This window comes from Gavia stellata, chromosome 23 (assembly GCF_030936135.1).
Source record: "Gavia stellata isolate bGavSte3 chromosome 23, bGavSte3.hap2, whole genome shotgun sequence".
NCBI classification, from domain to species: Eukaryota; Metazoa; Chordata; class Aves; order Gaviiformes; family Gaviidae; genus Gavia; species Gavia stellata.
This window is the reverse complement of record NC_082616.1, coordinates 7,345,099-7,360,386: the sequence shown is the minus strand read 5'-3', so window position 1 is coordinate 7,360,386 and position 15,288 is coordinate 7,345,099. Positions and strand designations below refer to the sequence as shown.

The 15,288-nt window shown below is 38.8% G+C and overlaps 1 protein-coding gene across 4 annotated transcripts in view; it reads left to right on the top strand.

The window, feature by feature from the left end:
• PLCB4 (phospholipase C beta 4) overlaps positions 1 to 15,288 on the top strand; it is a 130,015-nt gene that overhangs the window by 38,842 nt on the left and 75,885 nt on the right. For 3 of the 4 annotated variants that reach the window (XM_009810156.2, XM_009810154.2, XM_009810155.2), the window contains exons 1-5: positions 214 to 299; positions 3,827 to 3,907; positions 4,213 to 4,272; positions 5,613 to 5,756; positions 14,671 to 14,750. In XM_009810156.2, coding sequence (XP_009808458.1) covers positions 216 to 299; positions 3,827 to 3,907; positions 4,213 to 4,272; positions 5,613 to 5,756; positions 14,671 to 14,750 — 449 coding nt within the window. In that variant the 5' untranslated portion in view covers positions 214 to 215. Of the gene's footprint in view, positions 1 to 198; positions 300 to 3,826; positions 3,908 to 4,212; positions 4,273 to 5,612; positions 5,757 to 14,670; positions 14,751 to 15,288 lie in introns of those variants that run through there. The other variant, XM_009810153.2, reaches the window with a different exon arrangement.

Sequence of the window (15,288 nt, the reverse complement as noted above, 5' to 3'; positions counted from 1 at the left end):
ATTGTACAAGTATTTTTCATTTTAAAGTTATGAAACAAGAATACTCTTATGAGGAAAACTCTTGATTTGGAAATGCACTGTGACTTTTTGATACTTCTGTGAGAAAGGAAAAGCTAAAAGTCACTTTTTCCCTGCTTAGACTTTCAAATACTCCTTTTAAAGACAGTAACTGAACTCTGCTTTTTCATTCCATTTCAGGTTTTTCTTCTATAATCATGGCAAAACCTTATGAATTTAACTGGCAGAAGCCAGTTCCCTCTTTTATGCAAGATGGAGCTGTGTTTGATAGATATGAAGAGGTAAGAGGCCAATTGCATTTCATTTGCTATTCTCTTTTAAATATGTAGGTGTTACAGAATATTTCATGTTTTGCTTTCATTGTACACAAACTTTCAAATAACTCTGGAAATGTATGGGGGAAGGAAATACCAACACACTTTATTGCTATACAGATTTTTTCTTTTAAAAGAAATAACTTTAAAATACATTTAATCCCTCTGATTGGAAATAAGCCCTGAGCAAAAGAAAGGGAGATTTGGATCAAAATATCTGTAATGTGTATAAAGGTCTCATCTTTGCAGATCCATAAAGCACATTACAGAACAAAGAGCATCCTTCCATTTTTTCTATATCTATCAAATGGGGAGGAGGGGAATGTGTTGTCTTTTAATATATAAACTGAGGACCTGCATCTCACAAAGGAAAATAAGAGAACACAAAACATTTATATTCTGATTCAAATGCATCATTTGAGATCTGGAGTGGTTTTATCTCCTTTAGAAGATCAACCTGTACTCTGTCTGAAATATGGTTACCATGATCCTGCTTTCAGCTGTGCTTTAATCCAAATCTGTTAGAGGAATGCAAAGCAGGACATGTTACACAAACAGCCGAAATAAAGTGCTGAGACATTTACTTTATACTCGGCGTTGATATGCCTGTGAGAATAATTTTATCAGGGTCTATTTTTAATATTGTTTGGAAAGGAAATCTCTAAAAGTTGAAGGTATCTCAGTAAGTGCCTTCAGGGATATTAGTATTTTCCTCTTATCTTTTGAAATGTAAGTAAAAGGTATTTTTTATTGTGAGGACTGCCAAGATAGGAATAGTTGTTTTACCCTGGATTTTCAGTTTTGGGGACAGATAAACTAAGAAGATACTAGTGGATATTGAATTCCCTAGAAAGGAAGTTCATAAAAGCTTTCTTTTTCTTCAGCAAATACTGCTCCGGAAACATTAAAAGGCTTTCACTTAGGTAACTAACTGTATATTTTATCTGCAATTTTACAGAAATCATCAAGGGCTGTAAAAAAACCCCAGTGACTCAGAAGTTAAAGTCTGTAGCCTGTAAACAGTGAGCACTTGATGGTGTGGCTGTTCCATCAGATTTATGGTATACATAGGCTATTATTTAATTGTGTTGTGGTAGTAACTAGATAGCCTACCCAAGAGAGAGACCATTGTTCTAGGAATGCTGTGCAAACATAGCAAGATCCAATCCCTATACTACAGGGCTTGCAGTTTTCAAGGAAAAATGTTTCAGATCTAGGCTTCTAATTTTCATGGAAATTCTGTGCTTAATTCCCCACCCTAACAGAAAGGTTGTGTTGGGGAAAGAGAAGTGGTGAGTGAACTAAGGTCATGCAGCAGGACAGTGGAGAACCGGAGGTTAGGAATCCTCGTACAGGGTCTGGGTGACTGAATGGCTCTAGTACAGCATGAGAGGTCTTTTACGTGCCCGAGTTTCACTGAGTGGCTAGAAAAATCTGGGTCACTGTCAGGTGGAGCAGTGTCTTGATCCACCTTTTGCTGATAGATGAGTCCCTTAACCAGAATGATTATGAAATTACGGAAATATATTTTTGAGCCAAGCATTATCATGTTTGACTGCTGAAAAGTCTGAGTCTAGAACAGGGCTATCTCAGCAGAATATGGGAATTAAAAATCAGACACAATTAGGAATCTTACTGGTCATGTTGTATCTGCGTGGTCTGATGGCAGGTGCTTTTTTTACCATACAAGCAGACAAATTGCAGAAAAAGTAATTTAATGAATAGAGCCAAGGCTAGGGTGGAACATCAACATGAGTGCAGTTTACGTAGATACCTTTGTGAAAACAACATTTTTGGTATATCAAGAGCTTTTTGGTAGGTGGGGACACAATAAATGACAAAAAACTGCCTGCCTTTTATTGTGTGAGTAACCTTTCTGGGGAGCACAAGAGACACTCATTTTGATTGGTAGCTAGCTGAGTTTTTATATGAAACAGGATGCCAAGGGCTGTAAAACTAGTAAATCTGAGGTGTCTGGCAACAAGTAGGTTTCATGAGGAACAAGTGCTAGAGGGAAGGCAGGAAAATAGAAGTTATGGTGGAGAAAGATGGGCAGAGCAGTGCACGCTGGAAACTCATGCATAGTGGTGCTGGCTCAGACTGAGCTGCAGCACCTTTATAGTTTTTATCTCAGCTCCCCTACCTGTAAAATTAACATAGTTGTTTGCTACTTGGGTGGAAAACTGCAGTATGTCAGTCCTTAAAACCTGTAAATCTCATTTGAGAACCTAACATGTTGTCCAGAAGTGGTAGACACCATTCAATAATTAATGTGTCCAGGGAAAAGGAGCACTTATCCCAAACGCAGCGTATCCCCTTTGGCTGTGCCCATCTAGGAGGGCTCAAGGACATTACCCAACCGTGGATCCACCTGATGCCCTTGTTCCATGGCAAAGGCCAAAAAGGCACCTGTGGCTGCTCCCCGATGTCCTGCATCCCGGGTCAGGCTGGGGGGCTGCCTCAGAGTAACCCAGTGAGAACAAACTGTCCTGGAATGACTTACTGACTGAAAAGCACGCTCCATGGACTGAGGGCATTGGAGTTCTTACCTGTTTTTGCTACCTAAATTGAGATTGTCCTGTATGCAAGACTTTTTGCTCTGAAAAACGCTGTGTAAATTCATGTGTTTGCTGCCCTTGCTATGTGCACAGGAGAGGACATGGCATTTTGGAAAGGTACCTCGGTCTTTAGCGTAGAACAAAGCACTGATCTCTGAAACAGTAAGCAGTGCTGTAGTCTGAACAGATGCCTGTTGGGTTTCAATTAAGGAAGTCAGGAAGTCCTGGATCCTTTTTTTCTTCAAAAAGTGATTGATTCTGCACAGTGTTATCCTGCATTTTAGCTTAATTTATGATGCATTAAAAGAGGCTAGAGGTGTGTGGAGGAAATTTCTTTTTTAATTCAGCTAATCTGATTTTTTGCCATGTCTAGTCTCTTTGGTATGCCATTCTTTCTTGATTTCTCTACAAAACAATATCCTTCAAGCTCTGGTTGCCAGATACGCTGGCTGCAAAATGCTCACAGCATGCATACTGTCATAGTCCAACAGAAAAGTGCTTCCCAAATTCTGAATGTTAAAATGAAATGTGGTCATTTGATCCTGAAGGTAGTATTGGCAAATTATGTATTTTTAACTTTTACGTAGTTTGAAGATTTAATTTTCAATATTTTTTTTGATGTTCCATTTCATTAAAGTCTGTGATTAGGTAAGAATCTCTGCTTTTATTAAACAAAACAAATCGTCATAGTTGCAAAGAAGTAGGAAAATATTTATTAAGTGCATCCTAATGTCTCAAATGGCAGCAAAAAGGCAAATCATTAAAAATGGTAATTTTTTAAAAGCCTGCCTCCCTCGTTTCTGATTGCTTTGGGAATAGCAAATTCTCCAGGAAGGTATTTGGGGAGAAAAGTAACAGTCTTATTTTTGAACAATAAATAACCTATGACATTTGTCAATCTGACTAAAATAATGGTCTGTGTTTTCTTTTCTATAGGAATCTTTTGTCTTTGAAAGCAACTGTCTGTTCCAAGTGGATGAATTTGGCTTTTTTCTGAGCTGGAAAAGTGAAGGAAAGGTATATTACAATTACGTCAGGAATATATATTAGATAATACTGCACTTGGTTTATATTCTGGCTAGTTTTTAAAAATCTGAAATACTGTGTTAGTTTATTTACAAAACTAGCCTGAGTCCTCTTCTTTTAGAATTGACAGAAATGAAGTATTTAAGAGGGAATTAACTGATATAAAAGGGAAATATACTGTTTAGTGTTAATTAACGGTGTTTGCAAATAAGATTCATTGTTTATCTTCGCTGCAATTCCTAATGGAGCCATGTGTCCACAGACCTTTGAACTTGTACCTTTTTTTGCCATTTCAGGAAGGACAGGTATTAGAATGCTCCCTGATCAACAGTGTTCGTTTTGGAGCGGTACCAAAGGTACTCTATAGTTAGTTTATACTCTTCATTTAAACAAAGGATATTTAAACCGAAGGTGAAATGCAGGATGAAGTTCACTTATTTTAAAAACACCACTAACACCGCTTTTATTTTGCAATCACAGTCTAAAATTTTAAGTTTTAAAGTCAAGTAATCTGGTGTGATTGCAGTGGGAAGGTTCTGTCATCTGGGATTTCTGATAGAGTACAGTGCTCAGCTTTCAGGATGCGGTGAAAGCTGAACAACACACACTAAGAGCACGTATCAGGAGTTTTTAATTATTTTGTAACAGTGGATTGTGATACTTGTTTTAGGGATCTGGAAAAAAATGTTTTGTATTCCAAATTTTGTTCCTATCTATTTAAAATGCATTGTATCTTCTTGCTCCATTGACATAAAATGTAGAAAGTTTTGTTTGCATCCCTTTTTATACAGTTAGATGGTCAGAGAGGGCAGCTGGTCACTGTCTGCCGTTTTGAAGAATATCAACGGAAATACCAGCTAGGAGTTCTGGAGAAACCCAAAACTTTGGAAATATTTCCAGTGGTATTCTTCAGAAGGAATATGTAGAATTTTCTGAAGTGAATTGTGGGCCTCTCTCCTCCAGGCCTTTAGTTTAAAAGATTTGTTGTGAAGCAAGATATCTGTTAACACCTCTGCATTTCCACTTTCATGTGTTAAGTGTTTCTGTGTTAACTGTAGGTAACTATCTCTTAGTAGTTCTCTTGGGAATCCATAGACTAAAATCTTTCCCCCATAGAGAAGGGGCATGAGAAGTGGTGGTGCAGACAACCCCATGCTTCATGTGCTGACAACCATACCAATATGCTTCAGACTTCACTTCTGTCTTTACATAGGTAATTTGCTCTTTATGCCCATTAAATCTATAGCATTTGACCCTCCGCAGAGATACCAGCTTGTACGATGTGTCGTTAAGAAACAGCTGAAAAGTCACACAGATCATAACTCTCAGTAACTATGGACTTAACTAGATTGGAATAATTTACTTAGAGATTAATACTGTTCCTGTACTTCCAGTCCTTGGAGTGATTAATTTTTCTTTTTTGTGATGAAAATAGATGTAATTTCTAATTTAACTTTCTAAGATATATTTAAAATACTTCATTTACTTCTGAGTTCTCACAGTCGTGCTCCTAATTATTAGAATATATTGTTTTTCAGGTTTACACACAATAATTCTAAGTGAAAGCACTCATTTAAGACGATTGGCAAAGGTTTAAAGGTGTTAAGGTATATGGAGATGGAAATACATCTTTACCATAGTGCATTGCATAACAAAGGTATTGCAAATGTAACAAATTTTTTATTCTGTTTAACAGGATCCCAAAATAATAACTGCACTTGAGGCTGTCGGAAAATCAGAAAATGAGTTGGAAGGACGGATAGTGTGTGTTTGCAGTGGCACAGATCTGGTGAACATCAGCTTCACTTTCATGGTAGCAGAAAACACAGAGATAGCCAAGGTATTTCACAATTAAACAGTGTGTCAGGGGTCAAAAAAAAAAAAAGGAGAGCTCCTCAGCAGTACTCGATTGTTTTTCCTAAGTCAGCCTGCTTGTCTGACTGAAATACCTGTTTTAATGTCTGCTGCCACACTCTACAAAAGGACAGCAAACATCCATTTGGAACATTCTGTAACATGTCTGTGTGCCATGGTGAAAGGAAATAGTGACTTTATCAGCCTTTGCATGCATGGTGATTTATCAAAAGTAGACACTGAGACCATTAAATATAGGACGGAGCATTCCCTCAGCTGTTTAGTACCTCTCTGTGGGGCTTGTACAGCAGACTACGTGACGATTATGCAGTGGATCTGTAACACACAGGGATGCAGAAGGGAAGTGCAATTACTTTCATTTTCCTCATGGGTGGAGCTCAGCCCTCCAAAATTCTGTTCAGCGATAACCTAATTGTGTTGCGTGGTTCATATTATTTGAAAAGACAAAAGCAGGAAAGAAAGTTCTCTACAGTTAAGGGCATTCCAGTGTACCCAGGTTCTTTTCTGCTTCCCATTGACGTGGAACAGTCTTAAGAAAACAATGGTGCATTTTTACACGTCATCTTTCCTGAGAACTTAAGATTGCTGTTCACAATGCAAAGTCTGTGGCTCCACCAAGGCCTGGTACTCGATCTATCTGCTGTAAACTGCTCTGAGAAACTTGATCCACAGTACTGATAGTATGCTACTAGCTGAGATCCAGAGATTCAAGGGATTTTAAAAATGCGTATTTTTTGCTTTTCTGATTGTATGTATTTACGGTGTATTATAATCTGTTTGGCCTATGAGGTAAACATTGAATAGTGATCAGTAGCACACACCTGCTAAATCCCCTCCTTTAAAACTGAGTATCTGTTTGCTGAATGCAGCATCACTAAATCCCTTAGCGGACCTGGTTGTTTTTTCATTGCTTTGGGTCCATACCTCTTTAAATGCTGACAGTACTAAGTAAACTCCATGATCAGAGAAATACTTGTGTAACTTACATTGGTACACTAAACTGATTTTATTGTGTGTGTTTTCAGTAGGCTTTCAGGGAAATAACGTGCCACAGTTATGTTTTGAAAACATTTAAGAAGCAAAGAAAAGGAGATGCTGGCAGCATTCACTTTTACACTTAACCCAACAGTGTCTCTGATTTATTCTGAAAACGGAAGGTTAGAGTTAAGTTTCTTAGCCGTGTTAGATCTCAATAAACTGTATTAGACTAATTGGTTTGTGAGGAGTATGTTGGCCAGTTACATAGACTGTCACAACGGGTGAGCTAATTATGTCGTCTAAAAGTTCTACTGCTTCATTAACTGCCAAGATGCTTACCAAAAATGGTGTGCCATGCTGCAGTCAGCTTGTGGGTAGGCTCTGAGAGGCCCATACATGTGAGAGTCCTGCATTTGGGAGTCATTCCATCAAAATATACATCCAGAACTTGTCAACAATGGTGATCCATCTGATCTGATATGTTTGAGGCACAAGGGAGAGGGTAAAGTAGATCAAGCCAAAACCAATGTAGAGCTTTCTAAGTTGCCTTTGCTGGGACTATGGGCATATGGGAAGTAATTTAGCCTGTAGTCTGTTGGCCTTTCAATATGGTAAGTACATCAACTTACTACTGTACTTCTGTGCTAAAAGAAAGTTTTCTAGGAGTTACCTGCACATAGAGCTCTTCCTGCTTAATTCTTCCTGTTTTGTTCATGAGAAGACATCTTTCTTCTGGGACATAGTAAATCTCCTCTAGAAGAAGTGAGTCTTTGTGTGGCGTTAAGTAGCTATGCAGCTACTAACTGCACTTTAAAATAGGCTTTGATTTAATCCATGTTCAGAAGTAAGCCCCCCTTGTGAAATGGCAGAGGCAAGAGTTTGGAGAGGGGGCAATGACTGTAGCTTAATCAGCCCAGATATGTGTAAGGGACGCATCTGTAGTGGTTTCTGCTGTTTCCCCCCCTGTTGCCGTGAGGAAGGCGAGCATTACTTGCTGTAGATCTTTTGTGCTTTCCTCAGATAAACCAAGGTCAGGACTGGTTGGTACCTGAGTGGGATACTTTAAAACAAGGGAATTTGGTGACAGATCCAAATACAAAACCCCAGAACCTTTCTGCTCAGAAAGAGGGCAAAAAGGTATTCTGCTTCTGTAGATAATATTTTACAATCGGACAAGAAGTAGTTGATACTCACTGAAGGCTGGGTTATCATGGAACCAAGCAGCCAAGACAAAGAAGAAAATTAATGCAAGTTCCTGGCTTCTTCAGGCTACCCATGTAAGGAGTGGTATCAGTGGGAAGCAGATTCTGCCAGGTCCCATAGGACGGCGTGGCGGAGTGTGGGGGCAGTCCCTTAGGGGTGTCCCAACTGTGGCAGGTGGGCATGCGCAGAGCTGTTGCCTGCTGTGGGCAGTGGTGAACCCTCCCGTCCAGGCAAGGCTCGTCACAGGCTGTCCGTTGTGATCTGTCATCACCTCCACACTGGGGCAGCCCCATGTTCCTCTGCCTCTTGTGGCAATGAGCTCAGCAGGTCTGGCCAAGTCATCGCTGAGCTCCAAGTATAGCTATTCCAACAACAAGAGTGTGTTTATTATCTCTCCAGTTGTCTCCAAGCTCCAACTCTGGTATTTACATTCTATCTACTTAAATTTTATTGGTGTTTTCAGCTGAGAAATTGGTTTTCATTTCCACTCTTAAAACAAAACAACCACAAAATAGGGTGTACTCTGTCTCTGATTGCAAGCAGCTGTCATGGTCCACTCCTAAAGCAACTCCACTGTGATAGTAGAGAGTGACTGTAAAAGGTGGAATTTAAAATCTGACGTTTGGAATCCTGATTAAATCAGGTTATATAAATTACTGTGAGCTAAAATTAAAACACACACACATATGTTAGAGGTGTGAACGTATGTGTGTATCTTTCTTTTTTTCTTCCCAGATGGACTTTCTGTGACCTAGTAACCTGATAATCTGCTTTCCTCAGTCTAGGACATTTGAAAAGGCCAGGGGGTATTTGGGGGTGAATTTCATAAGTGCAGAAGCGATGTAGTGCTGATGTGAGGCCTTAGCGCATGGTATATATGCTGCCTATCCAAAGTTGGCGTTGTAGTAAGCTGTTGTAGTTCAGCAACCCAAAATCTGGACTTCTTGTCTCCTTTGCTCAACCACTTTGGCAATGCATTAAGGAATTTAACTTAAAAGATTAACTTAAGTCAAGTCAGCTCTTTTTACATTTTTAATATTACTGCATACCGGGGGTAAATTTGTCCTGACAGCTGTTCTTTCCCAGATCCAGCTGTGTTGTTGGGAAGGACCATCTCTCCAGCTGATACTTTCTGCCCTTCTGCCAGAAAGCACTGTTCCTGCTGCCCTGCTGGCAGAGGACTTTATATGAACTCTCCTGATTTACTCCAAGGAAGAGGCATAGTGTTAAGCTCATGTCGCCTATTTAGGGGTGAAACTCACACCAGTGTTTAAGATAACCTGGATCTGGGAAGTGCTGATGCACACCGTTCTTCTGGCAGTAGGTAGGGATGGGAGCAGCCACAGGGGAGGCAGGGTGGGAAGGAGAGTGAAGTAACCTTTTACACTGGCATAGCTAGATTTGATAGAAAATAGATATTGTCTACAGGTGTGTTACTCATTGAGACAGTGAATCACACACTGATGGCTAACCTGTAAGGCACCAGAATGAATAGCACGTGCTGAAATGCTTTATTACTCCTACGCTGAAAAACAACATAAAGGTAAAGTGCAAGCTTTATCACATTGCTAATAATATTATGATGTTGAAGGTGACTGCAGTTGAAAGCACTCTTAAAGTCTACTGCTGTTTTCTGTGTCTTATCATGTTAGTATGTGGCTTATGTTTCATAATCTACATGATAAACATTTCTAAACTATGACTGTCTTAACTATATGACCACTGCTTACATGTTCAGGTAGTCTTGTGCCAAGCATGTAATACCATGTTCTCTAGAGAAATCTTCATACGCTAGCCAGTCTGCAGTTAAGCATCTGTGATTTCAATGTGCTTGCTTTTCTGCTTTTTCATGTTCTTTCTTGGCTATGCCACTTCGAGTTATCAGTAAATTGAAAACTTCAGCCCTGGTTCTCCATAGCCAGGAGGTCAATTCCACCACATAAAGCTCCACTATGTTTGTCTTAGTCTGTATACAAAAGCAGCCAAAGTGAGTTTTCCAGCCGCTTTCAGAGTAGACCCCTCCAATGCTGGAAAAGTCATTCTGGGGTGGAAAGCTTTGTTGAAGGGTGGTAGCAGTCTGGACACATCAGGCAACTCCCAACGTTTGTATGAGCCTCAGCTTTCCAGATTAAATACTTGGAAGTCGGAAGAGTCCCTTTGATCTTTGTAACAGAATTTTCACAGCAATATCCTGAAAGTCTGTGCTGCAGTTGGTCAGGTAGGGGATAGTTTTTACACCATCACTGGTCTAGTCTCCTTGCTTTGGCTGTCTTATGTTAGAGGTACAGTAATTTTCATAGAATAGACGTTACTTCTGAGACTTGGGCGTTGAGAGAGGAGGGACATCTGGTGGTCACAGCATCGCTGAAAGAGGGCAGAGTACCAGGGAATCCTGCCAGGGCCTGTCTGTCTTGGTAAGTGTTGGGAAACACGGTTCTATTCTCCGTGGATTTCCTGAACCTTCAAGCTGTCAATCCCTTGACTCTGACAGCCAGTCACAAGCACTGAATACCAAAATCAGAGGGCAATGCCTCCTTGCCTCTCCAGCTTTCCTGATGCTTGAATTAAGTAGAGTGCAACTGTGGAGAGACTGCACTGAAAAAGTGAAGGTAAAAATCTCAAGAGGTCTGGATAATACTGACCTCATCTGTAAATAAGCCACAGATAACCTCGTCTAGAATTTCATGAGCTGTAGGTTACAGTGATTTTTAGCCTTGCACAATTTTTGCCCTTTTTAACCCTCCTAAATGAAAGGTTGATGGCTGAAAGAGAGCTGAGAGGTCCAACTTACCTGTGTGCCCTGCCACTGCTGCCCTTGTTTCATCGATGAACCCCAGCTAACCCAAGGTCACTAAGTGCCTCAGAAGCATTTGAGTACTGCAGCAAAAGCTTGAGAGAGTGCTTCTTCAATCAATTTTCTTGCACCTTCTCCTTATAGAGGTACTTGATAATGTTGGATCTTGTTAGAGAAAAACAACACAGTCTGCTTATTCCAGTCTGCAGTGTACTTAGATTTTAGCCTCTTGTGTCAGCCTAAGGATCTGTGTTTAAGGTGTACTTCTGTTTGTGTTTGTGTCTTTTTATGGTTGTTGTTTCTCTAGGATTAGACAGCAGGGCCCAGATTCCTCTTTTATATGAATCTGGAATAATTCTTAGTATGTAGAGAGCCATTCCGGAGTTACGTTGACAGATTAAAGGTACTGAGCCATATTTTGAAAATTAGAAAATATTTAGCACTAGCATCAGTAAGAATCAAACATATCCTGTATTTCTATCAAAAACATTTTTAACTCTACTTTCTTTAAGACCCAAGTGAAGTGTTTCCTATCTACCTCATTTCAGAATTTCATCTTGTTATAAGATTTTTCCTTCTTTGGAGAGGTAGTGATTTGGAAATGCTGAGCATGAAAGATGACAACTGAGGATCTTTATCCCTGTATACTTACATAGGTTTACAGGTCTTTCAGCTTCATCTGTAAAATAAGGAGTACTGTCATAGCATACAAGCAAGGCTGCTGCTTTGTTCTTCGTAGTATGTTAGCTGAGAAAAATCTGAGCTCTTTCATCCCTCCCACAGGGTCATCAGACAAGTGTACATTAAATATGGGAATGGTTTGTTGTCAGGAAAGCAATATATTGCCAGCTTGGCATTTGTCAGAGTATTCAGACTTCGGATATTTTGTGAATATCTGTGTACTGGATCACAGTGCCTTAAAAGTGATTGTGAAGATAGTTGTTATTTGGAGACTATTCTGGCTCAGAAGGACAGAGTTTGAATGTGTTGCACTGAGCCTGTATATTAACCTATGGATGAGGAAATTTTTCATCTTGTTTCATTTTGCTTCTATATAGCATGTTCACAATCCAGAAGCATTTTTTTTTTCCTCAGCTCTCTTATTCCTAGTCAATTTGTGGCCAGCTGGTAACCGTGGGGAATATCTGATGAAACGCTCCACAAACTGCTTTAGGCCCAAACCGAAGTACAAGCAGCCAGATGCTACACTGTAGTGCAGCTGTGTGGTGTGGAACAGAGAGGCAAATGTGTCTCTTGAACTGACATGTCTTGCCCAGGGGACATCATGCCAATGTAAAGATGATTCATAGATGGACAGAGACTCTTAGGTTACTCCCTTGCTTGCTGCCAGCAGAGATGTGATGCTTTTGTGGTTTATCAGTGTTTGGCTGTAGTTCTGTGCTCTTTCAGTGTAAGAGAATGCAGTTCCTGATTTGGGATCTGTATCAGGAAAGGGCATTATCATTGAAAAAAAATTAGGGAGTCCTCTGAAGTGGGAATCATCAGGACAATTCCTGCAAAGAAATTACTTGGTAAGTGGTTAGTGTATTGATTTCTCTCTACACTTTCTTTTTCTATCAGTGTTCCTTTTTAGCAGCTGTTCCTGATGTATAGAAGTAGCTTCAGAACTGAATGCTGGGTAACCTTACTTTTAAATGTTAGATTTTGTTATATCTGGCGTAGTTGCAAGCCGTTGCCTTCAAATCAGAATGGATCTGTGTGTGTTTATTTCTTATTGAAATGGTGACATTACCAGCACTGCACCAATGTTGGTTTTTAGCAGAAAAAAATGGGAGTTTCGAAAGACTGAAGCTTATTCACAAGATGCATTTTGCGTAGTTTAATTTTGCAAGGGTTTTTTGTTTGCAGTGCATATGCCATTTTACTTTATTGAGTCAGTGTTGAAAGGTTGAGGAGCTTTTAAGGGACCACAGGCTAATCCAGACCACATGAGGATAAATTTTTGTATAGCTGTGACAGTGTTAATGCAGCAGTAATGTTACATTTTACTGTTTTTTTTAAAACAAAAAATAAAACAAAAGAAACACGAAAACCCAAATGTAGATAGTTGGTGATAGTTGAATGATGATAGTTGAATTTTGACAGTTCTAGGAGATTGCAATATACATAAAACTTGTTCAGGCATTTATCCTGAAATTATCACAAGCATTGCTCCTGTATCATCTTAGGTGAGGGAACATTTGTAGGAAAAGATAAGTGTTCCCTAAGTCTGTCAGTGGCTTCCAGTCATATCAGTTCTAATAAATAATATTATCTCTCCCCATGAACCTTGCTTTCTTTATATCCCTAAACAGTACATCCATACTATGGCTACTAAGTCATCTTATTCATGCAGTAGGGAGAAGAGAAATGGGAGGGCAGACTGTTACTTGTAGGTTGGTTTTAAGCACAAAAACATACCTGAGAAAACCCCAAATGCTAGCTTTTCTCATAAGTCAGACTTCTATTTTCAAGTGATTCTCAGATACACACTTATTCTATTTGTATGCATACTTTATGCAGTACTTCTTAAAAAAGATAATTCGAAAAGGAATGTTTAAATATTAATAAATGTCTTAATGGCTACTTTTCCTAAATCAAAACAAATTTATAAAGTCCATTTTTAAGGGAGTCTGATTAACGATTTCTTGTTTAAAAAGAAGTTTGTGATGTGCTTGTAATGTGTCATGAGTACAAGGGTCTCCTTAAGTGTGTTTATCTGCTAAATTGACACCTTAGGCCTTGTTTTAGCCCATAGGGATTTACTGCCTGCAGTTTACAATATGCCATTTTTCAAAAACATTAGTATTCCTCCTATATAAATGATGGTTGTTTCATCTGTTTTGCAGATGTACAGCACTCATTCATGAAAAGAAAAATACACTCATCTGCATCTATTTATAAGTGTCAAATTCTGGATCCTGCCCAAGTCAGTTCAAGCTGCATGCACAGAATTTGGCCAGAAGCAAGAAGCTTCTTTATTCATAAGGTTAATGTTAAGCAGTGGACCAAATCCTGTCTCAGTTCCACCAGTGTAAATTATCTGTTGAGTAATCCTAGCATTACAATGGCATAATTGAGATCGAACTTGGCTTGTAGTGCTGTCATTTTTTTCTCTTCCTATAGCTTTATCCTGCCAAGATTCTTGCTGAAATCAATGAGTGTTCATGTCAGGGCCTAATCCTTAAGCTTCTTCTATACAGTACTGCAAAGTCTAGGTACAAGCTATAGTAGAAAAATATATCCATAAAAAGGAATTACATAAGTGCGTGCTGTAATGCTGCTGTTGGCTGAAAGTCATCCCAATGATTACTGGAATGTTTTGCTTTTTAAGGATGAAAGCCAGAAAACAAGCAGGACTTAAATATGTAACGGGGTGTTAGATGAGGTCAGTGTCACAGAACAATTGTTGTACCTCCCTGTGGTTTGCTCTAGCTTATTAACATTTTGTTTCATTCCTTTTCTAAAACTGGACCAGTTAAATATGTCATCACATATTGTATAATGTTGCTTAGTAATAGCTAATATTGCCAGCCGCAACTGAAAGTGAGGCATATGTTTATACAGGTTATAAATAGAAGGCTTAATAAATCAATCAATGGACCGCTTGCCTTTGCTGGCAATAAACTGTTTTAATAGCACCGCTGACATGACATGTAGTACTTGGAAGAATGGAAAGCACAATCTCTTTGTTTAGTGAAGGATGAAATAGTCATGGGTAAAATGTGGCTGGACTTTTCTGTGGTGTTATAGGCTGTGAAGTGGGCAGTTTTTTTCCTCAACTCAGGTTATTAACATTATCCATAGCTGCAAGGAAGAAGAGCCTTCCCCCAAGACAAACTTTCCTACTTTTTCCCTCTTCAGTTTTCTTAATTTGGTGTTTCTGTATTTTTGTGTTTTTCAGCAATGGGTAGAAGGGCTTGGATCCATCATACATAACTTTAGAGCTAACAATGTCAGTCCAATGACATGTCTCAAGAAACAGTAAGTTACTTTCTTTCCTCCCCTTTCTCCTTTGTTTTTCTTATTTTAAATATTTATCTCCTTTATTTCCTTTATTTTAAATAATTTATATTTAATTCCAATTATTTTGGAATTTAAAAAAATAATATTTTGTTTTTCGTAGTTCAACATTTGCAATCGCAAAACAGTGTAATAAAGAAAATGGTGATAAATTAGTTTAGGGTTTATCTTTCATTGTGACCAGAAGGTCTCAAGTCTATATATGGCACCTGCCCAGGAGAAATTATAAGAGGATTTATAACTGTTCATTTGATGTATTGATATTGTATGTTTTGTTCTTTCATTGATACCTATGCAAACAAAACCCCATGAGTCTTTCTTGTCTTCACACTCATGTTAATTGATGTACTGATTCTTTTGGGCTGCTTTTTTGCCTTTGCTGTTACAGAACTGCTCTGCCTCAAGAACTAAAAGGTTACAGAAAAATATTTTTATTACAGAACAATTATTTGTTTGTACTCATTTCACAGACATGGCAATAATCTTAATCTAAATATAA